We start from the raw sequence: 24,159 nt of genomic DNA, 5'->3' as shown, positions 1-24,159 counted from the left end.
TCCACCAGCCATACATGGTGGACTGCCATGGGCTACACAAGCTCCCTGTCTTTTTGTAGTCCCAAACAGGCAGCAAAAATGGAAAATTTACCAATCCCCTGGTACAATGCTGCATGTGGACAGCAGGCTTTTCTCAGCTTCCACAGGCCAAGTACAAAGTTTTAAATCACTATGTCTTCCAAGGAAAGACACCATCTTGTAGGAAGAAGCATACAAAGGAGCACAAAGACACAGATTCATTAGGCAGGAAGATGGGTGGAAATGCAGGAAGATGCATGCAAATAATTTGGTGGTACCCTGAATGGGACTGTGCACCTTCTGTGCAAATGTAGACAGTGGATTGATTGTAAAGTCGCAAGGGCTTTATTATTATTATTTTTAAAATAGCAATAAATAACAAATAAATACCATAGCACTGGGAAAAGGAATAAGTATCTGCTTTACAAACATGTTAAAACCCACAATGTAAGAAGGGATGGCCACATCAGGACATTCAGTGTTACAGAGCTACTCTGACCAAAACTTAGACCAGTGACTGGGAACCAACTTTATAAATACAGTAGCACCAAACGGCATGCTGGTAAGTTTAAATTAATAAAAAGATCCAGGATTCCAGATGGGAAGAAAACAGATTACTTCCTGTCTCTCTTTTTAAAATACAAAAAGTTAAAATCACCTAAGACCCTCATGAAACTAAAGATATGTTTTTAAAAAGTTTTAGCATCATAAAAGCTACGGATTGGGTGAACTGGCCCCAATCCCCCATTCCAACAGAGTGAAGAGCAATGCTTTCCCATGGACCAATAGGAGCAGTGAAACACCAGAAACCAACCGCAAAAGTGATAGGCACCATTTCTAGCAGGCCCTCCCTCACCTGCTAGGTGCTTTTCTGTGCTTTACTATACTTCAAGGGTGAGCCTTTTGTCAACAGCTCTCTAGCAACAAACAGAAAGTTATCCTCGGCTGCGGTCAGACGTACATTTTTATCCGACACAGCAGCGCATGCTCTTCGGATTGAAAGTGCACGTCCATACGACAACATCTGGGAGTAGTCGGTGAGTTGTGAGTATCCCGTCATGCTGTGACTTACTGTCGGACTTTTTTGATAGTGGATAAAATCCGGTTCTAAATGTTTGACGACGGGCCAAAAACAGATTTCCCCTGTCTGATCATAACAGCGTTAGCGAGTCGTCTCAACTTGCATCCCAGAGCAGCGCCATTTTTAAAAAATCTTAGCGATACACGCATAACCGCAAAAGGATCAGCAGAAGGCGGAAGGGCTCCTGGGTGCTTTAAGCACCACAACAGATGAATTCCGAGCAACTGCAAATGTTTATTTTTAATTTTGTTGGGGTTGAATTTTGTGACACAATCATTGTTTAGTCCGTATTTCTAGAAAATAGTCCCTGAGGTTGAGCCAATCAGCGGCATTGTTTATGCACATGCGCAAAGGCCGGGCCATCTGATCAGTCAACGACGGGACAGGCACTCGGCAAGGTGGATTATGTTTGGGATGTCTGATCGGGCAACAATGTTTCAAATAAGGATGGACAAAACAGGAACGCCTTGCTGATGGATTTGATGGTGCGTCTGACCGCGGCCCTCATGTTTGTATCTCTCAAAAGAGCTGGAAACAGATGCAATCAATATGGCAAATAGCTTTCCCTTGAAGCACACTCACTGATTTGTTGCCTATATGTGCACACATGTGTAGGAAAGAACTGGTAAAAGCAGAAATAGAAGTGCCATCATTTGCATCAGGAATCTCAACACAATTCCCTCATCACAAAAAAAAGGCAAGGATTTATTATACCTCAGTGATTCTAGCAAGGAATCCACCCCCCCACCCCCACCCCTTAGGACTTTGCCCTGTGCTGGTAATCCCTTGGGTTGGCTTAGTTGTGCAAGTAAAGCCATTCCAAAGTGTCAGTTTCAACAAGGTAGTGTGGTCTCAAGCAGGCCTCTTTCATGTCGCCCATGATTTCCTGTTTTCAGTATTCTTCTGGGTCTTTTCAGGCCGTAAAGTGGATCCTCCTTCAGTTTTGGCCAAGGCAGTCAGAGAAGCCAAGTTGGAGGCTGAACCAGACAAACTGCTGCTCTTCCGGTTCTCAGGTGTGACTCCACCTTGCAATCTCAGGCCAGTGCTTCGACGTCTTGCAGGCCCTGTGGCTCTTTTTACCCTACTTGGTTTCACAAGGAGACCATAGCCTGGATTGCACTTGAAATATTGCCGTCCACCAATCGAACCATCATTCTTACCTTTGGGGCAAAAAGGTGAGTAGGAAAAAAGGGTTATTAAGAACAACAACAAACCATTCATGCTTCCTGGATGTAGTCCTAAGAATAGTTTCCTGAAAGTAAGCCCCATGGAACAAAATGGGATTTGCTTGTGAGCAGACCTGATCAGGATTACTCCTTGATGCCTTTTTTATTTGCACCATTCAAAAAGCCAAGTGTCCAGAGGAAAAAAAAGTCAGAACTGGCCCTTGAGCACAAAAGAATGTTTGTTCACACAACCTTCCACAAGCAGAACATTTTCTAATTATTTCATACAAATTCATCCCATCTGATCTTCTAGTCAGCAAATTACTTAAGTAATCTGTGTTTGTACTCAAGAAACCAGCAGAAAGAAAAGCATACGTACTTCAAACTAAACATCCTCCAAGAGCAGCATTCTGTTTCTTACATCAGCTGATCACATGACTTTGTGAAGACCGCAAGTGTACCCCTGCAGTAGCCTCCATACAATTGGTGTTTAGGGAGCACTGCTTCTGATCACATTAAGTTTCATCTCGTTATTGTGACTAACAGGTCTATCAATGGATATCCTCCATGAATTTGTCCCATCTCCTTTCCAAATTCAGCTAAGTTAAGAAGCTATTTTGTGATAGTTCCAAAAGTTCCTTATACATTGTGTGGAAAAAAGTACTTATTTTCAACTGTCCTGCAAAACACCTAAACAGCATAACTGAATCGAAGACCAAAAGGATGTTAGTCTACTGTAGCAAAATATAAAAGAAGTTCAGCGGCACTGGCACTTATTCCAACATGATCTTTCATTAGACAAAGCTCATTTCCTCAGAGGCTACGGAAGGAAATCATTGTGGAAATATTTATATGGGAAAATCACAGAAGTGGGGCAGGGGAAGAGCTTGAGCAGACAGAAACTTGGGGTGAAATCTTTCAGGTGTGATTCCCATTGTTCTCATACACAAATACAAATGTTCCTCACATTCATTTCTGAATGTTGTGATCTCTCATGTCAGTCATTTCTTAGAGACTGACATGTCTGCCCAATTCAGGTAGCAGAAGTGCACTGTTGGTACATGTCTGCATACATTAAACTGGATGTGGTACAAGTCCAAGATGGTGCTGCTGATGTTATTAGATGCACATAGTACTGCCTTGGTGTCCATGGGGATGGAGTTGGCACTTCTTTTTCCTCACCTAACAGACACTAATAGCTCAACAGGACATACTTTTCAGAGCCTTTAACTTGCTCTTAACATGATGTATCATTAATTTTTCTTATTTTTCAAGCCATCTTGGCATGCTATACCTGCACAGAGCTCCTCCCACAATGCTCCCAAATATATTGAGTTAAAAGTCATCACATAAAAAAGCAATTGGAAACATACACCAAAAGAATGCCCCATATGCAAAAGGCTGTTTTCTAGACACAGAAAAGCTCAGAAAGGGCCCATAGCTCAGGAGTCATCCTAGAGAATTCTTTAAATTGAGACTGATGTTTAAGCTGCAGTAAAACTGTTCATAGAAGACCTCCTTCAGTGATGCACAGAATAATTTAACACAGAAGAAACTCTTGAAAATAAAAGATAAAATTTGAAACCTTAAATAAGATGGAACCAACAGTTCAAAAAGTTGTTTCTGCTAGGCAGAGGACATTATGGAGAAACCCCTGGGGCTTTTGAACTCCTGGCTTTAGATACTCTCTCCAAAACTCTCTCCAGAGATCCTTTTATTATTATTATTATTATTTATTACGTTTCATTTCTATCCCACCCTTCCCAAAATGGGCTCCCATCAAGTTACTAGCAGATTCATCTTTAAGGTGCTTAAAAACACCATCTCTGTAAGTTACCATGAAATTGTATGTTCTAGTTCATGGAGGAAGAGCAGCTTTACCACTCTGTGCCATGGGGCTCTTATTTGTTACCTACACAAGTGCAACTGGATGCAGCAAATGTCCTGAATTTTCAGATCAATATGTATCCTGTGCTACCCCCAACAAACCTACACCAAGGCTTGCTCTAGAGACACTGCTTGATAGTCCATATGCCCTATGTCCAGTCAACTTGTAGCAAACAGTGGTCAAAGTCTAGAAGGCATTGGAGCAAGGGACAAATAATGCATGAAATGGGGAAACCCACACCACCTCAGCTTCTTTATTGTGGTTGAACAGCTGTTCTCGGAGAAGACACCCACTGTGTACCTCATCACAGCCCAAGCACGCCCATCACTTCTCCCAATGCTTACCCGATGGCAAATCCAACTCTACACCAATCCATGTTCCCTCCTGGAAGTCTGTTGGGCCAACATATCGCACTGTTCCAGTCTTATTTGTACCAACAGTCACATATTCACCCTCCTTTAGCCAGTCTGGTATTTCATTGGCTTCTTCTGAGTCAGATGTTACTTCCAGTTTTTCTTCAGAGCCAGTGTCTGTGCCGTTGTTCTGGCCAGATTCCTGTGAATTCTGTTTGTTTCTGTCTTCGACCTTCTCTTCCTCGGAGCTTGAGAATCCTCCTTGTTCTCCTCCCAACATGTTTGAGAAGGACTTAAGTTCTGATGTCCTTACTCTTTGGATTTTGAATGGAGAGGCTGCACTGCTGGACTGAAGTGAAAGGTAGGGAAGAACCTGAGATTCTGAAGGTCCAGTTTCAGAAACGGATGTGGAATTGCCATGACCAATAATGGAAGGAGGGTCCCAGGTTAGTGAAGTTACAGGTGGTTGCATCAACTGCAACTCTTTCTTTGAGGAGGAGGTAGAAGAATAGCCTTTAGCATTAGTAGCTATAGACGCATTAGCTTGGTCATCACCTACTGCTACAGAAGAGACAACAGCCTTTGACCTTAAGTTGTCCTCCCCATTAACTCTGTTGTTGTCTTTAGTTCTTGTATGATCTATTTTAAGGCCAGGGCCCATCAAATCACCTCTTAGAAGAGGTGAAACCTCAGAACCTACCACAGAATGTAACTTTGCAGGACCTTCAGCAGCAGACATCATTTGAGTGGCCATTGCAGGCTGGGGCCCATCACTTGCTGCAGGCATCTGGCTGCTGGCCTGAAGGGGGGAGTCATTTCCTGGTGCAAGTGCTTCAGAAAGGGTTGCTGTAGAAACACTGTGGGAGAAGTAGCCACTAGAGGCTTCACTTAAGGGGCTTGGTGGCCCTTCTTGGGAGTCCTGTGTTGGAACGTCTGCCATAGACTGATGTGAAGGCACTTTAGGTGACTTTTCTGAATTTTTCCCCAACTCGCTAGAATGCATGGTCATCTCAAGTGACTCTTTGCTTCCCTCCTCATGCATAACCTGAAAAAGAAATGGTTTTGCAGTTAGGAGGCTTAAGATACTGTCATCATATATAGCAAAAAATTTGCCAATTCTGCTGCTAGAAAAAATTGCACAAAAAATCAATTATAATGTATCTACTCTTCCCTTACCAAATCTGGACAGGTTGGAAGGAGCTTAATTGATTCATTTTGGCATGAAACTAAGAAGTGGAAAGGAAGAGTATGCAAGGATACTGGGATTTGGTTGAGGGGGCAGTTTCACTGCCGTCTCTTGCCACTCAGTCCACTGAACACAGAGGAGAACACCTAAGGTCTGGACTGCTGGAGTCCAATAAATAGGACAAAGTACAGATATTAGTGACTAACTAACCACAGCCCAATGATCCTGTTGAAAACATAAGCTGAACACACAGTGAGACTTTAACAAACTGAAAGAGCTTTAATGATAGATTTTAACACTAGCGCAAAGGAAGCTCTTTGGCTAATGGGCATTTTCTCATCGAAGGCTCACTGGGATTAATACGTAAATGCACCCAACACAAGAAATATGCCCCCATTATTTACTGAAAGATTATTTATATCACTGGAATGGGCATTTGCTGTTTGAATAGGGCGATTTATGTGAAGGGAAAAAAAACAAGCAAGATCCGTCTCAGTTATTTGGCTTAATTCACAGGACCGATAAATCACTCATTTCACAGCTAAGCATCACACTGCATAGCCCCATGTTCTAAACACTTGCTCCTTCTCAGCCACTTCACTGCAACACTACAAATCTGCAGGATATGAAGTTAACTTTACCTTCTAAGATTAACAGTCCATCTTAATTATGTATATCTTGGTGATAACACCTCAAACTTGGAAGGATTGATTATTTTTGCCAACCCTGTCACTGTAGGTTGCTTTAAATCTTCCCAACCTCTCATTTTGGACTGCTACTAAGAAAAAAGTTTGTTAATAGTTTTACATTTGCTAAAGGTTCCTTCCCACATTACCTGTGAGGTGTTGCAGTGGAATCCATTTCCCAGGCTGCTCTTGTAGCCTGAGATCCCCAGGGTCACAAGAGAGAGAACATTTTCCAAACCAGTGTCGTATCTAGAGAGGAAAGCAACTTTCCCAAATGACTGTGAGTCTTCTGTTACTTCATATAAAAGTAATGACTACTGAGAAACCACACAACTTTAAGGCCGACAACGAAAAAATTGAAATTGTTATAAGATTTTCTGTTCCTTGGCTCAATTGTCAACTAAAAGAGAGACTGCAACCAAGAAAGAAGGAGATTGAGACTGAGAAGGACAGCCATGAATGAGCTAGAAAAGATCCCTAAATGTTAGGATGTGTCACTGGTGGTCAAGATAAAGATAATTCAAACCACAAAATTCCCCATTACTATGCATAGGTGTGGAAGTTGGACAATGAAGAAAGCTGACAAGGAGAAAGTTGATTCACTTGAAATGTGGTGTTGGAGGAGAGTTTTACAGATACCATGGACCACCGGAAGGATAAATAAGTGGGCTTCAGATCAAATCAAGCCTGAATTCTCCCTGGAAGCTAAAACGAATAAACAGAGGCTATTGTGCTTTGATCACATTATGATAAGACAAGAGTCACTGAGAAAGACAATAATGCTAGGAAAAGGCAGTAGCAAAAGAGGAAGACTCCAAACATGAGATGGACGGACTCAATCAAGAAAGTCATATCCCTCAGCTTGCAAGATGTAAGCAAGGCTGTTAACAATTGGATGTTTTGAAGGTCATTAATTCATAGGGTAAACACAGGTTGGGAAAGACTTGGTGGCGCTTTACACATTCAATGCACTCTATATGAATCTGCTTTAAAGGCATTTCAGAAACTCCAGCTGGAACCCGCATATTATACCCATTATGAAGACAATGCACTGGTTATCAATCAGTACAAGGCTCTGGTTATCACCAACAGACCTGCAGCACCACCTCTCTTGCTGTGTTCCACTGTGACATATTTATTCCTCTGAACAAAGTCTTCTGGATATGCCACCCTGCAAATGGGCAAGATCAGCAGCTGCCTGTTCATGTGCATTCTCTGCAGTGGCTCCCCACTCTTGTGGAACGGTGTGCTTGAGTAGGCCAGGAAGGCCCTTCCACTTTTTATTAGTCTGCTGAATGTGCAGAACACAAATATTCTGGAAAGCATTTTTTAAAAAGAGATTCAATCTGTAGGAGAATCAAACGGTCCAGAAGTGTACTTTAGAATTGTAATCTACTGCAATGATTACTGTAGGTATTACCTGCTTTTACTGCATTGTCCCATACCGTATAATCCACTTTCATTTTGTTTATAGTACATTTTGCCTTAGATAGATTATTATAATCAGAGTTATATTTTGGTCTTAATGTGCTTTAAAATACTTGTTGGGCACAGGAATTGGCTGTGGTTTTCAGTAGTAGTTTATAATGCCCCTTTTAAAGATTTGTATCCTGAAGATTTGCTGAAGAAGAATCTTGAGAGTCCCTTGGACTGCAAGAAGATCAAATCAGTCAGTCCTAAGGGAAATCAACCCTGACTGTTCCCTGGAAGGTCAGATGCTGAAGCTCATATACTTTGGCCACCAAATGAGAAGGGAGCACTCACTGGAGAAGATCCTGATGCTGGGAAAGACAGAAGGCAAAAGAAGAAGGGGACAGCAAAAGATGAGATGGATGGCTGGACAGCATTACTGATATAATGAACATGAATTTGAGAAGACTTTGGAGGATGGTGGAAGACAGGAGGGCCTGGCGTGACTTGGTCCATGGGGTCACAAAGAGTCAGACTCAACTGTGCAACAGAACAACAACAACATCCCAAAGATTTCCTCTTCCTGTTTCTTGATTTGAAATGTCATACTGCTGTGGCAAATTTTGGAAGAAAGAGAAATGGACTTTTCCTGTAATTTATATTAACTGTCTTGCACCTGGCATTGGAAAATTCTGAACGCTGTATTTATGGTGCTTCCTTTACAACTGTGTCTGATCCCTACAAAAGATTCATCTAGAAATCCATTTTTCTCCCTCACCTGATTCAGCCTCCTCCACTTAAAATGTGACTATCTTTTAGGAATCCTATCTCAAGCTTTGCAGAATTTCAGTGTATGCTGACAGAGTTGTCATAAAGGCAGAGGGTCCCCAATTCACTACAGAATAGGGGGACCGATCTGTGTGCTGATTACAATCCTATGCACAAATGCCTGAAGTCGGTAATGTGGTGGATAAGAGTTAATAAACTGAAGTTAGATAAGAGGGCCTGTTGGTGGATGATTCAGCCGGTGATGGAGGTGGTGTTCAATGTTTACAGGATGGCATTACACTTCTCCTTAAAGATTAAACTTGCATCTTGGGAAATTGTTAGATCCACCTCTTACTGTGGAAAGCTAAATGACTTCTGTAACACCTTTATCTGCTTAAAAAGATAGCTACTTTGAGTACAAAGGGCCTGGCTATGGTTAAATATGCTCTAGATTGGACTGTTACATTGCAGTATACTGGAGGTTGCCTGATGACTGTTCAGAATCTCTGCAGTTTTGAAAAATGGCAGCTAGATTGTTAACTGAGACCAGTCAAACTGATCATGTTTCACTATTGTTAAATAATTAACACTGGGCCCCAAGTTGTTTCTGGGCAATGGGCATGATTCCAACTGCTGGTTTTGATTTGTGAAGCCCTATATGGATACCTGAATTATAATCTACTTGTGTATGAACCTGTTTACTGCTTGAGATTATCTTCTCAAGGGCCAGTTCACTCATTATAGTGGACACAAATTGACTCCAGGGTCCCCACCCTATGGCTTGTGTAACAGTTACACAGGAGTTGTGACTGTGGAGTGCTTGATTCAGACTAGAACTATGACATGTGTGGAAAGGAGGCTTGTGCCATTTTCCCTACCAGGAACAAGCCTGGTGGTATGCATCTTGACCCACTGAAGAAAGCCACATATTTATTGTGGGTTTCACCAAAAGACCAAATAGCACACCCCACTGACCATTTTAGTTCAGGAAAATAGTTCTGATTCTATAATCCCAAACCAATGGACAGTGCAAACTGACATCTTCTATTATGTGTTTGCACTGTTTTATATCCTGTAATCTGCCTTCAGTTTCAACAAGAGATGCTATAAATTTAGACTATAAATAAAATAAAATAAATAGGAAATGTTGCTAATACACAGACATCCTTTAAAAAGGAAAATCGTTGCAGCTGAGCTGGAAAAGTCCTATTTTCAAATGTACAACATATCACAGGGCAGAAATGCACACTGTGAGATACACAGGATGGATGCCAAAATGGTATCCTGTTAGATTCTCTTTCTCTCCCTCCTTCAACAGACAGTATCATTTATTCCATGCTGTGACAATGAAGAGCTTCCCAGTTCAAAGACCCAATAACATTAGCATGGGATGAAGTTTGCAAAAGACCTACCTGTTTAATTTTTGCAGCACTGGCATCGATACTGGCAGACTGAACCATAATTCGTGGGACAGACTATAGGAAGGAGAAAAAAGAGAGAGTGACATATACTCCATGGCATTAAGTTTTGGAAGACTCATTGTAAATAGCTTCAAAGCATAACATTGCTAGCCCATATGATTACACCAAATTCAAACAAAATGTTCCATCGTTGCAAATAACATGTAGATTTATGGTCATGTGAGTGTCAGCAGCCTCTAGTCCCCATGACACCACCACAGATGTGTGAGACAATTTCCTCACCTGTTCCCCCTTAGAGTCCCCTTCAATGGAAACTGCTCTGCAGTGTCAGAGGTGGGCAGGAAGGAGGATTTCTTTCCCTACAACGATGCCCTGAACCTCCCTGCTGTCAGATGCATCTCATTTAGCTCGTCCACATAAAACTTAATAAGAAAAGCATGTCTGTGTCCATCTATGTAGACCCAGCCTTCCATCTACACGATCCCATCCCAGGGTTCCATTTTCAGTCTTGCTAGCTCTGTGGCAGAGAGTGGTAAAGCTACAGTACTGCAGTCCAAGCTCTCTGCTCATGACCTGAGTTCAATCCCAACAGAAGCTGGGTTCAGGTACCTGGCCTCAAGGTTGGCTCAGCCTTCCATCCTTTTGAGGTTGGTAAAATTACCCAGGTTGTTGGGGGTAGAAGAAGAAGATGATGATATTGGATTTATATCCCGCCCTCCACTCCAAAGAGTCTCAGAGTGGCTCACAATCTCCTTTACCTTCCTCCCCCACAACAGACACCCTGTGAGGTGGGTGGGGCTGGAGAGGGCTCTCACAGCAGCTGCCCTTTCAAGGACAACCTCTGCCAGAGCTGTGGCTGACCCAAGGCCATGCTAGCAGGTGCAAATGGAGGAGTGGGGAATCAAACCCGGTTCTCCCAGATAAGAGCTGCACACTTAACCACTACACCAAACTGGCTCTGGGTAAAGTGTAGATGACTGGGGAAGGAAATGGCAAACCACCCAGTAAAAAGTCTGCCATGAAAATGTCGTGATGCGACGTCACCCTAGAGTTGGAAATGACTGGTGCTTGCGCAGGGGACTACCTTTACCTTTTTAGCATGAGAGATAGCAGTTGGGATATGGCTACAAATAACACATGCAAATTTATTCTTTGGGGCCAAGCATTTGTCATTCCCCACTCCCTTCTGCTGCACCTTCCACAAACGGTAATGCAATTGCTCTTAAACAGTGAGGAGGAGCCACAATCCAGCACATGCTCTTTGACAGCAATATTTTCCCAGATTGGTTCTACAGCCATACGTGTGCTTGCATATATTTGAATAAAATGGGGGTGGGGGGGTGACAGTTTTTCCATCTGTCAGCTGGTATGGCCATCTATCAGCTGTTTGTTCCATCTCTCTTTCTTCCTGGCCTCCTGCTCCAAAATGCCCAAGCATTTCATCGCTTTTCTTTCATTCACCGACTTTCAAGTGCCTTGAAGCTTTTCTGACTCCCAGAGACTCGGAACCACTTGAATTTAAATAGTTTCCTTAACAAAATGCCCAGATAGCCTTCTTTCTACAGCTCCTTCTGAAAGGATGACGGATATCTTTTTTCCCTAAACCTCTGAAAGCCAATTTAACAGAAAAAAAGAGAAGCAGAGAGAAAAAATAGCAATTATTAAAAGTGCCAATTAAATAACTTTGCTGTTGACAGCAAACAGATGGGGAAGAGAACACCCTTGCTGGGTGGTAAGTATAGAAACAAATGTTTGATAAGAGGCAGAGCTGAAGCAAAATCCACAACACATGGCTACAAATACCCGCAATTGAGAACACACAGCTGTGAGTGGAAAAAACAAGCATAAAGCCCTTTGGCTTCTAAAGTGAGAATATGCCATGGAAAAGATCACAGGGCGGGCTATCTTCCATCAGCACATATATTCCATATAACTTTGCATATTATATGTGGGGAGGGAGAATCACAGCTAAGTGTTTCCACTTTTTTCAAGTGCACCTGAGTGCTTAATAAGAATTACTTCTCCCTAGAGAATCTTGGCAACGTTAGGGGAACAGAAGAGGACTGGGGGGCTGAAAGTCTCCTCAGCACCCTTGCCAAACTACAGTTCCCAGGATTCTTTGTTGCACAATGGAGATGATAATATAAGATTCCCTTTTACTGCTGTAACACTGAGATTACTGAGATATGCAATGAACTTTGAAATATTAAACTGCATGATACAAAGGCTAAATTGAATTGGTCATTTAAATATTATCTCAGGAAAACATCCATGCATATCCAAAAGTATTTTGTGAGACAGGGGATGATAATGTGCTAATTTCTCCCATGTATCAACAAGAGACGTAGCCAATATCTTGAATCTACTGGAAATCACCTCTTAACGACATCCATTTGACCATATCAGGGATTTCAGAATTTGAATCAGGGACCTCATGGGCTAAGGGATAGCCTAATAAATTACCTAGGACAGTTTCCAATCAGATCTCAGAGCCTTCTTCAGGCACAGAAGAGCACTGAAGGGTGCAACATTGGCCCTGCAGCTGGAAGGCAGTATGAAGCCTTTGGACTGGCCAGACCTGGTACCAATATCAGCCTGGCTTTCTGCCTTTGCTTGGTCAACAGCTCACTTTCAGACCAATTCTAATAAGGCTGAAAATACCCATTTAGGGTCTGCACACTTGACTATTCATGCCTCAGGCCTGGACTCAATATCAGGATTATTGCTGGGGTGGAGGCGGAATGGATAGACATGGAAATATTGCATGGGTATGTTGGAATTATTGAGTATGTTGCATTCTAATATCTGTAGGTTTTTTTAGTAACATTGCTATTTCAGCGTATTTTTGCAGATATTGAGCAAAACAAAAACTATCATTATAAAGGTTAATTCTATACTGGAAACAACTATAATATTTGAGAATAAAATAATATCAAATATAAAAACAAACAATGTGGAGAGATTGGAGCCATGAGAAGACAAGTCAGATCTTTCTACAAACCTGAGAAGACCCCCCCCCCCCCAGTTTTGAGATAAAAACTGAAATCTAAAAATATATATATACTGGGGGATGAACTCCTCCAACCAATACAAGCAGTATCTGCAGCTTTAAGAAACAAGCACTCTTGGGGGCCACTAGGCAACCATAACAGTATTGCTATCTGAAGTGTTGGTTTTGGTCAGTAAAAGACAGAGGGAGAGGGCAGGGCCTTTGTCAGGGCTGCTTTGGCCTTTGAGGGAGAACTCACTGGGCCCAAGCCTTGTACCAACCACTGGGCTACTTGATACCATGCAACCTACATGATTCATGCAGACCTGGCTACTTGCTATTGTTCAATAGCAGCCAGCTCATACAAGCCAGCATGGAATAGTGGTTAGAGTTTCAGACTAGGATCTGGGAGACCCGCATTCAAATTCCTACTGCCACGGAAGCACACTGGGTGACTTTGGGCCAGTTACACATTGTCAACCTAACTTATCTCAAAGCTTTACTGTGAAGATAAAACGGAGGAGAGGAGAATGATGCAAGCTGCTTTCTGTCCACATTGTGGGAAGGTGCCATATAAGTGAAATGAATAATAAAAGTAGTTTGGGAGATTAAACATAGGTTGGTAGGTGGGCAGGAAAAAGAGAAGGAAGCAGGGAAAGGTGAGGATAGGGGTGTTGCCAGAAGGAGGGAAAGAGGAAAAAGCAGGGTATAAGGAAAAATGAGGTACCCTTCAGAAGTGTGTGTGCCCCCCCCCCCCCCCAAACAACTGGGCCTGGCCTGGCAGCTAGCACTGTGCAACTTGGCCAGTCTTCTCCCTGTGAGAGGCTCCTAGGCCAGGGGTAAGGAAGGAAGGGAAACTGAAAGGGATGGAAATAAAACAGTGGGCCAGTGGGGGGAAGGAGAGAAGGAGGCAGGAAAGAGGAGAGGCTATGGGGGCTTTCAGGAAGGTAAAGTGGAAACAGCAAGGGAGAGGAAAATGAAAATGCCCTCCCTCCCAAGTCCTTGTAGGACTCTCACTTGTTACAATGAAGAATTTACTACCATTAACAAACAGTGGTGATCTCTGGCTTAGATGGCTTTAAAGAAAGGCAGGATTTGTCTCAGCAAGTAGACAGTCAGTTAAATGGAGCCACCAGGATGCTAGTGGAAAGCAATAAGGGATGCTCATTAGCTTCATGCACTGGTTGTAAATTCTCAGAGGCACACAGCTGCCTACTGATGGAAACTGGATAGATCTGTCCAAAATTTATGTCAATATTTATATTAATAGAGACCCTATGGTCATACCTCTCAAACTGTGCTGAGAAGGAAAAGTGTGGATCGGCTGTGTTTGGGTTGTTCTGCAGCTGCATTAGCAAGTTCTAGACTGCCTTTACTTCAGAGGCACCAAACATATTCAAATAATATTTTTAAAGCAGGATGTCAGAAATATGAGGAGCATTTGGTGATGGAACTGGCAGCTCTGATCAACTCAACTGGAATCGCTAAGCACACTTATGATACTGAAGGCAATATGTAAGAGCTGTGTTGGATGAATGGTTTCTAAATCAAATCTTTTTAAAAATAGGAAGCTGCAAGATGCCAAACCATTTTCATTGTGATGAAGCAGAGAAGTCCCTTTTAGCCAGATTACTTCACAGCCCACAAATCTCTGTAACCATTTCTGTGCTGCCAAATAAACTTTGTTTATCTGGATAGGCTTCATTAAACTGCAGTCTATTAATTTCATGCTTAGGTTCCTAATTGGAGGTCAGAAGGCCAACAACAGCAGATTTGTCAGATGCACTCACATTTTGTAAATGCATCCCCTAAACGCAACCAGATAGACCCATGTTCGGACACAGAAACCCACAAACTGATCTCAAGGTACCTTTTGAAGAGGAAAACTGTCAATTTGGTAATACACTAATAGGGGGGGAAACATAGATCCCACTCAAACACAAATCATCAATATTATCTAAACCCCATTACAGTCAAAACCATTATTACAATGTATCACTCCCAATACATTCATTCAATGAAATTGACAAACTGTCACTGTCATATACATCATATAAAACATTCAACGACAGTTCCAAATCTGTCTATTGTAATAAACCAGTTTATCATCAATACTGCCTAAAACAGAACTCATGCAAGAATGAGAATGTAGAATTAAGCTTCCTAAGAATCTTTGCCTTCATTTCTTCTTCTTCTTTTTTTAAAAAGCAGGTTTCTAGCCCTTAAGATGATGTCTGCAGAAATAGACGCAAGTCTAGAATGGGAGAAGTGAAGCATTCCTCAGATGGGGAAGGGCTACTACTCAAAGGCAGAGCACATGCTTTGCATGCAGAAGGACCTCTGATTGCAGGAACTTTTATCTGCCTTTGGAGAGTTTGTGTCTGTTCTAATAGACAACAGGATTAGATCACTGCAATGCATTATCTATTCTATGGGGCAGCCTTAGACTGTCCAAACCCCCCAACTTGGTCAAAATACAGCTCCCTGGCAACTAACAGAAGAAGACAACTGCAGATTTATACCCCGCCCCTCTCTCTGAATCAGAGACTCAGAACGGCTTACAATCTCCTATATCTTCTCCCCCACAAACAACAGACACCCTGTGAGGTGGGTGGGGCTGAGAGGACTCTCACAGCAGCTGCTCTTTCAAGGACAACTCCTACAAGAGCTATGACTAACCCAAGGCCATTCCAGCGGCTGAAAGTGGAGGAGTGGGGAACCAAACCCAGTGCTCCCAGATAAGAGTCCGCACACTTAACCACTACACCAAATTGGCTTCTAGATCTTGATCTTGTTTTGCCAATAGGTAAAAGGCTTCCACTGGTTACCAATTTGTTTTCAAAAACAACCAAAAGTGCTAGTGTTTACCTTTGATGCTCGCCAGGAACAATGGTGTTTCAATGAGTGCATGCTCCTATACGATGCTGCCTGAGTATGTTCATTTTTGCAGGACAGACAGGTGGGCCACAGTGAAGAGGCCTCTTTGCGGGCTGGCACCCAGATAGTGCAATTCGCTCCTTGGCATTGTTCAAAAAGGTACCTTCTCTAGAAGTCCTCTAGCAGCAATTAAAGACATTTCCCCCCCATCCATGCTTTTGGCTGACATCTGATTGATTTTTCTACTGTCTCTCCCTGTGAACAATTGCTGGTTTTAAAATGGGTTTTTATTAGGGTTGTTTAATAGAGTTGGTAAGTCACCTTGGAGATCTGCACTGACACAGAAGCAGAAAAGACATTTATTAATAAGAAAATAAATAAAAAGATAAGTCTAGAAGGAATGATAGTCTGACTCAGTATATAGAGCTTCATACAGACATTTCTCTTGGTGAATCTGTGTTGAATAAATCTCCGGTGGGAGAAAAAGCCAAGAGGATCTTTGGCCATTTGCTCTAGCAGCCAGAGATGGCAGGACCAGAGGAGAGTTAATTCCACAGTTTAAAGGATGAAGACTGAGTAAAGGAAGACTGAGGCTTCAAGGATAACCCACACAATCTGGTTTTCTCCCTCTCCCATGTCATTTAAGCCCACTGTTTATTGTAAACAGACTATGCTGATAAATCTGTGGCTTGGGCCTGTGGCTCTGTAGTGCATTCCAAAGGTCCTAGATTTAACTGCTGGCATTTCCATTTAAAGGTAGCAGGTGTTGGGAAATACCTGTCTCGGCCCCACACCCTGGAAAGAGTCACCACCAGTCAGCAGACAATGCTAATCTAGTTAAGACTGCTGAGCCTCTATAAGGCAAGTTCACGTTGGCTATACATTGACTTCTGACACTAAATGTTGTTGCAAAGCAAAAAGAGAAGAGAATGGATTTATATCCCACTCCTGGGAGTCTCAGAGCAGTTTACAATCTCCTTCCCTTCCTCTCCCCACAACACCCTAAGAGGTAGGGGCTCAGAGAACTCACAGAGAACTGCTCTTGAGAGAACAGCTCTGCAAGAACTGTGGCTGACTCAAGCTCACCCAGCAGCTGCATGTGGAGAAAGAGTGGGGAATCAAACCCAGTCCACCCAGATAAAAGGCCGCTCTTAACCACTACACCAAACTGGCTCTCCACAGGAGAGAAAGAGTGAGGTGCTGCGCTCACCAGTTAGCGTCAATTAAGAATGTAGGAAGAAGGGACATGTTCAGCCTTCTCTTTGGGGTAGTAAATTAAAATAATACATTTGCCTTGAGAAGCAAGAACAAGAAACATGCATGATCTTGGCATGCAGCACTGCTGTGAAAAATGAATGGGTTAAAAAGGCAGGTGCTTCACCATTCACACAGTGCTCTCATTTGAAATATTCAGCAGCATCAGCCCAACAATTTGATTTCTTCGATTTAAGCAGCGCATAAACAGCTTAATCAGAAATCCATCTTTTAGGTACATAAAGTAGATTCATCGGAAGCCAATCTGCTAGTTACATGAAGATTCCTATTACGCCAAATTAATTCAATCTGACTAATTAGAGCACAGGAAGTTCTTTCAATTATTTTATGTACCTTCTGAGAAATGCTCTTGAGTACGAGAGCAGACTTCATTAATTGTGGTTTTCTTATCCTGAGATTATTTTTTTGAACTCACTCTGGAAAGTCAAAGGTTTTGGTAACACTACAGCCATCAGCACTGGAGTTCAGAAACCAGTGAGTGACAAATGGAACACCAAAACAGTAAGGAGATTTATTTATTTATTTAGATTTATATCCTGCCCTACCCCACCGAAGCGAGATGAGATTCTTTACAAAGAGAGAGCACATATTAGTTTTTGGCACCACACAAAAAGACAGCTGAATTCATCCTCTTCAGCCATCTACCCAGCTAAGCTGAAGAGAGCTGTGTTTTTCAAAAGCTTATGCTACAATAACATTTGTTAGTTTTAAAGGCACTACTGGACCCTTCGCTACCCAGCTAAGCAACTCTAGAAACCTTCACAAAAATTCTTGGAACCTTCAGCACAATTCCTCCATTTTGGATGCCCTGCTAAGGACCACCCCTCTGCTCAATACTTGATGCCAGGCAAATTACATGTGGGGTGGGGACTCCCATGCTGAGGCACCACAACAGAGAAGGCTCTGTCCCTACAGTCTCTCATTTCACTTCAGAAGGCGAGAGAACCCTTAACCACATCCCCTTGATCCTACCCTCTCCAATTTTTAGTAGCCACCTCTCCTATAATGTGTTCGTTCTCATTCTCGTTCTCATTCTCGTTCTCTCTCTCTCTCTCTATCTATCTATCTATCTCTCTATCTATCTATCCATCCAAACCTTTACCTTCTTTATCTAGTACATATTAGCACTTCTTTCCTCTATGGAGCTCAGGCTACTGGATACAGCTCTCTCCTTCTCCAGACAACAGACACTCTGAGACATAAGTAAGGCTGAGAGAACATGCTTGACCCAAAGTCACTCAGTGAGTAGCAATTTAAACCTAGTTCCCCTACATTGTCTTTCTCTCTCTCTACTGCATTCAAACGTTAGAACAAATTTTAAGTCCAGACAAACATGCCACCATTTTCCCTCTTTCTTAGAACATTGTCTCTTGACCTATCCTTTCCTTTCCACTATCATCTGATTTCCTTCCTTCCTTTTGGAAGCACTGCTTACTCCTGATGCCTCAGCTCCCTCCAGCAGCTCCTCACTCGAATGCCTCTACTCCATAGTAACTCGAGAAGATGTTGAAGAGTGTGGGAAATAAACCTTTAAATAAATAAAGCAGCCCTTACCAAAATCACCATTTCATTGCTTCACTAAAGGCCTCTAACTCTGTCCTCAGCCTCCTGATCTCACTGCTGTCTTTGACACCACTGATCACTCTTTCCAGTTTGATTTAAATAAACTAGGATTGTGGGACACTGTTCTCTGATGGCCCTCATCCTACATAAGTAACCACTCATTCAACTCTCTCTGTGTATGAGAGAGAGCAAGAGAGCGCTTCCCCCCCCACTCCATCAGTTGGGGTTCTTTGGCTTTCATTACTACCTGTATACCAGTGATACTCCAAGGAGTTCAGAATAGTTAGTATACACAGATCTCCTTTCAACCTGCTCCTCAAAGTCCATGTATTCTGTTGGCACCAAAAGGAAGCCTAAGTACATTTAACTGGGATGGCTGCACATTCTTCCCCTGTTCATCCCCCTGCCTCCACTTTCTGGGTCTTCCTTATGTCAGCTCATATTCCTGTACCCAATACCATGCACACTGATAGCACTATATGGATAATAAAGCTACGCCCTTAATATTCTGAATAATTCAAAACAATGTAACTTAAAATTCTACATTAAAAGTAGGATATTGTGGTTAGGACATTTTGTAAACACACTTGCTTTTTTTTTCTTCCAAATTTTATATTGCTTTTGGTAGTCACAACGTCAAAAAGATAAGGAGAGCATAATTCCTAGCCTCTGGAAACCTTCAGCTTCTCTCTCCTGCTTATCTGGTTGCTGTGAAGGATGTCAAACCGGAGTTATGTAGGCCTATTCAGAGTGCGAACAGAACTCAGGACCGAGATAATTTAAAAATATCAATAGCGTTGAACACTGTAGTATGAGGGACAGCTGGGATTTTTAAAAATCCCCTTTTCCAATCTGCTATCACCCTGATCAATTAAGTCACTGTTCTAATGAATTAAATGGACCTAATTATCAATTAATGCTTTCAGCACTCCTGAATTCTTTACTGTCTCAGCAGAAGTAGCAAGACAGAACACTCTCCTTGGGCATTAGGTCACTTCTTGAACCCTACCAAATACAACACTGACAGTTAATATTTTTTTGATTTTCAAAAATGTCTACTTTCAGGGAACTACTTAGTGTCCCCTGAAGAAATGCAAAATATCAGCTACAGAACTACTTGCATGTGGCAGAAGATTTGGAGGCAAGTTTTAGGGTGATACATGTTGGGCCTCACCATTACCCCCACATCCACCAACAGCATAACCAATACACTTTTGTCACCTACCATTGTACGGTGAGGATGAGATGTGGTAAACAAGCTCTTTCATTACAGTTCTTACTGAAAACCCCTGATAAAACTTCTGCGGATCCTGGCATAGCTGCTGTCTTCCACTGTGGTTTCCTGGAACACAGCTTGCACACTTTGGGAAGGGGGTAGGGCACAGAAGTAGAGCACATGGCTTGGGTGCAGAAAGTCTCAGGTTCAGTCCCTGGTCCATTCCAGTTAGAAGTATGTCAATTAGCAGGTGTTAGGAAGGACCTTAGTTTGCCAGCATCTCTTGAGATCTTCTGGCACTCAGAGTAAACAATATTAGCTAGATAGACCACTGGGCTGACCTGAAATGAAGCAGCTCCAATTGTTTATCACTTGTCTATAAATTTCCATGGCAAGCCGTTGCTAGTGAACTTTGAAGCCTACTAAATAAAATAATTACTGAAATCTGAGTGCTGGTTTGTATTTCCTTATATTTCTATCAGAGGATTACAAATGCATCTTGCTTCACTCAGAAAGCCTGTGCCAAATTACATTTCCTTATATCTTCTTGGAATTTAGTTCCCTCTGTCCCAGAGTCACTTTTAAAAAAACCCCTCAGTCTGAATTCCTTTTTGATTTGCTTTCTAGCAAACCCATCCTGTTTTTTTACAACACTCAAGCACATCCTGGTAACAGTGCAATGGCTCACCAAGGCAGGCGCTTGGCCCTTGTAAGGAAAACCTTCACTTCCTTTTGCAGTAATAAAATTTCTTGGCAAGTGCCACACAAGTATCACTTTGTCCTTTTACAGCTCCATTTTATAGCTGGAATTCTGCTACCATGATTACAATTACATTTCCGCCAACTTATTAGTGAATATGCATGATCTGACCCACTCTCCACATCAAGATGCATTCAGGTTAGGGGTTCACAGTCAGGTTAGGGGGTTACATACATGAATACATAGAATCATAGAGCTGGAAAAGACCTCCAAGGTCATCTAGTCCAACCCCCTGAACAACTCTGAGAAGTATTTTTTGGTTCAGGTCTATTGGACTCAATTTTTTTTTTTTACATTTCCAAAAAATCCCAGATCCCAATACCGGTATGGTATTAAGATCTGAGATTTTCCAGAAATCCCAATTTTTTTTCAGGTCCAAGAAGAAAAATACCAGAAGAATATCCTGGGTCTGGCTTGGCCTCTCCTGCAGCAAAGTTTACATTGTGCTCCAGGAGAAGCTGGCCCTAGGATCTGCTATGCCGTGGCTAGCAGACTGCTCCCTGCAGAAGAGCAGCTTCTGGGGCTAGCTTCTCCTGCAGCCCAGTTTAAACCAGGCTGCACAAGAAGCCAGCCCCAAGCTGAGACAGCAGGAACAATCTGCTAATCCTTGGGCCGTCTCCTGCAGTCCCTTTAAATTTTAAGCCTGACAAACAGCCATTTTCAGATCTACCAGTAATTCTTGAATATATCCGGGATTTTCACCGGATTTCCCCTCTCCCCGGTATCCCCAAGAAAACCTGGATACATTTGGAAAGCTGAAATATATCTGAAAAAAAAAGAATGATAAGGTATTTTTCAGGTATATTTTCTAATCAGGTAGATCTGAATACACACCCCTAATCTCAAGATGCCAGGAATCAAACCAGGTACCATCCGCAAGCAAAATATGTGCCATACCAATGAGCAAAGTCATGCCCTCTCCTCTAAATACAAGAAACAAATTGCTTCCCCCCCATATAAACTTCCTTATTTGGATCCTGCTCCATATTTCTACAACCACCACCACCGAAATATCTGAAGTGTAGTGTATAGCTACCCCTGGACAGGCTCTTTTCAGTGATGCCCTGGAGGGGAAGCCACCCGTTGGGAACCCCTCGGGGCTACCCCTAGGTAAAGATCTTTGAACTCATAGGAAAAAAGCTTTACACCAATATTATACATATTATCAAGTATTATTAACTGTAGATTTAATTGGAGTTAACAGAACTGCTTTCTGTTCAAACTGTAAAATGGTAGCACTATTTAAAGTTATCAATACCCATGTCTGAGTGAATCCCATTTTTCGTTTCTCAAAGAGTGCCAAGTGTTTTCAACTAATGTGATTTACGGTAACATCAGTTCCAGCAACAATGGTAAAATTTATGATGTGCACTTAGCGTTGTTTGTGTATTGCCAAATGGAAAATGAATTTCTATTTTTAAGTCATGATTTTATGTCTCATCCTTTAGCCTCGTCTTTTCTCTGACGAGCCCCGGGAATTGGGGAGGCAAGGAAGCACCATAGTTCAAGAAGGGGAACAACATGCTTACTAGGTGGGAATGTGGAAGGGCTGTAAAGTGTGAAAGGGGGTCATGGACTCTCGGATGGTCAAAGACAGGCAGTGGGGGCCAGCCCTGTGCAAACAAATCTAATGGAACTGTGAACTGTTATTCTGGAGAAAAGCAGACCCTTGGGAGAGAGCAAGTAGTGAAGGTATAAGTGCAGACACATTTGACTTTATTAAGAAGCTCAGGACAAAACCATCCTCCCTATCTAGAAGAGGAAGGAGAAGCAGGTGTAGGTTTCATCTACAGGAAGACATATTTTTGGAGAATGATGACAAATTGTTTCTGAACGTACTGCATTTCCGCCCTACATTTGTTCTACTATCAAACTCAAAGGCTCTTGCATACAATCCCCAGGAGTCCTGTACAGGCACTCACAAGATATAGACCTGCTTTACTTCAGCCAAGTTGTCAGATCATGTGACCTCCAACCATAATTGAGCACCTGATCATTTATGCCAAGGCCATTAAGCTGCCAAGGATGGACAAGGATTTGGGAGACCCAGGGAGACCCCACCCTGCCATGGAAGCTTGGTAGGTGATCACACACTTTAAGCCTAACTTACTTCAAAGAGCTGTTGTGAGAATACTATGGAGGAGAAGAGGATGATTTAAGCTGCTTTGGGGAGAAAAGCATAATAGAAATGAAATAAAATAAATATTGGTTCCAGGGTATGCTCGGAGGGCACGTGATTCAGTAATGGTGCTGAAGCTAAGCTGATCTAGGTCCGGTCAGTGACTGCTGGAATGCGAAACCTGCAAGAACTCTACATATGCTAGCTGGAGTTCCATTATGGAAGAAAGATGGGGAGGTAATGCAAATAGTAGACACTGAATCTCAGTCCCTTGAGTACTCAAAGGCAGAAATGAGCCTGTTGGTAGGATTCTTCAGGGCTGAAAGAGAGCAGGGGACTTGGTTTCAAAGCTCTGCAGACTTACTGCCAACACAAATGGCACACAAAAGTGACCTTTTGATAACTGAAGTCCAATGAGGGGACTCAGTTGCATAACACGGGGAACTGATCACGAGTACAAAGGGATGTTGGAGCATTTATAAGGTTAGCCATGGTGACAACAATGAAATCATCACCCCAAGTGCTTAAAAATTGCTATGGCATGATGAAAAAAATGTCTAATACACACGGAGAAAAGCTGGATACAAAGTCAGCTGAGTGGTGTAAAGGGTTTTAAGACCACTGTTAAACAGGCCTGAAGACAGGTCCATCAACAGTACTCAAAACAGTGGTGTATGGATCTGGATTACAATAATTTTGCTAATAACAATGACTGCATCATTTATAAGTACAGATATAAAAGGTTAAAGAGCCTAGATGAGATGGGTGTCTTTAAAAAAAGAAGCCTAAGACTGTTTGGAACTTTCAGTTGGTTCAGAATGCAGCGACTAGACTGCTCTCAGGTATGAATTATTTGGAACAAATTTAACCACTATTTAAAAGCACTTCATTGGTTGCCTAATAAATCTCTAGCCCTATTCAAAGCACAGGTTATTACTCTTAAAACCCTAAATGGCTTAGGACCAGGGACTTAAAGAACTATTTATTCCTACCCTGTGTGTCTGCTTGAAAATTCAGGACGTCTGCTAAGGCTCTTCTCTGTCTGCAAAGGCTTTCCCTCAGCCACTAAAATGAACATAAGAGAAACCCTGCTGGATCAGACCAGTGGTCCAAGTGGAGTGGGTGTCTACCAGAGACAAGGCTTTTTTTGTGGTGGCCCTTCATTATTCACCATTCTCCTCTTATCTGTTTGCCTGGTGCCCGTTCTTGGTTTTAACATGCTGGGTCAAATCATTTGTACTCAAATGGACATTTGTTTACTGAGTACTGTTTTGCTAGTAATTTAATTGGAAAAGAATTGGTATGTTTAAAAGGTCTTAAAGAACAGACAAGGTTGAACTGTTTCTGTTAAATGAATAACTTATCTGACACACCACTGCATTT

The 24,159-nt window shown here is 42.2% G+C and overlaps 1 protein-coding gene across 2 annotated transcripts in view; it reads right to left on the bottom strand.

The window, feature by feature from the left end:
* Positions 1–340: 340 nt before the first annotated feature.
* KIF13B (kinesin family member 13B) overlaps positions 341–24,159 on the bottom strand; it is a 172,619-nt gene continuing 148,800 nt past the window's right edge. For both annotated transcript variants that reach the window (XM_060250097.1, XM_060250106.1), the window contains 3 exons: positions 9,969–10,031; positions 4,498–5,551; positions 341–2,259 (listed from right to left, as the gene is read on the bottom strand). In XM_060250097.1, coding sequence (XP_060106080.1) covers positions 1,967–2,259; positions 4,498–5,551; positions 9,969–10,031 — 1,410 coding nt within the window. In that variant the 3' untranslated portion in view covers positions 341–1,966. The remainder of the gene's footprint in view (positions 2,260–4,497; positions 5,552–9,968; positions 10,032–24,159) is intronic.

Source organism: Heteronotia binoei, chromosome 1 (genome assembly GCF_032191835.1).
Source record: "Heteronotia binoei isolate CCM8104 ecotype False Entrance Well chromosome 1, APGP_CSIRO_Hbin_v1, whole genome shotgun sequence".
NCBI classification, from domain to species: Eukaryota; Metazoa; Chordata; class Lepidosauria; order Squamata; family Gekkonidae; genus Heteronotia; species Heteronotia binoei.
Note: the sequence above shows the minus strand (reverse complement) of the source record. Positions and strands in the feature narration are given on the sequence as shown.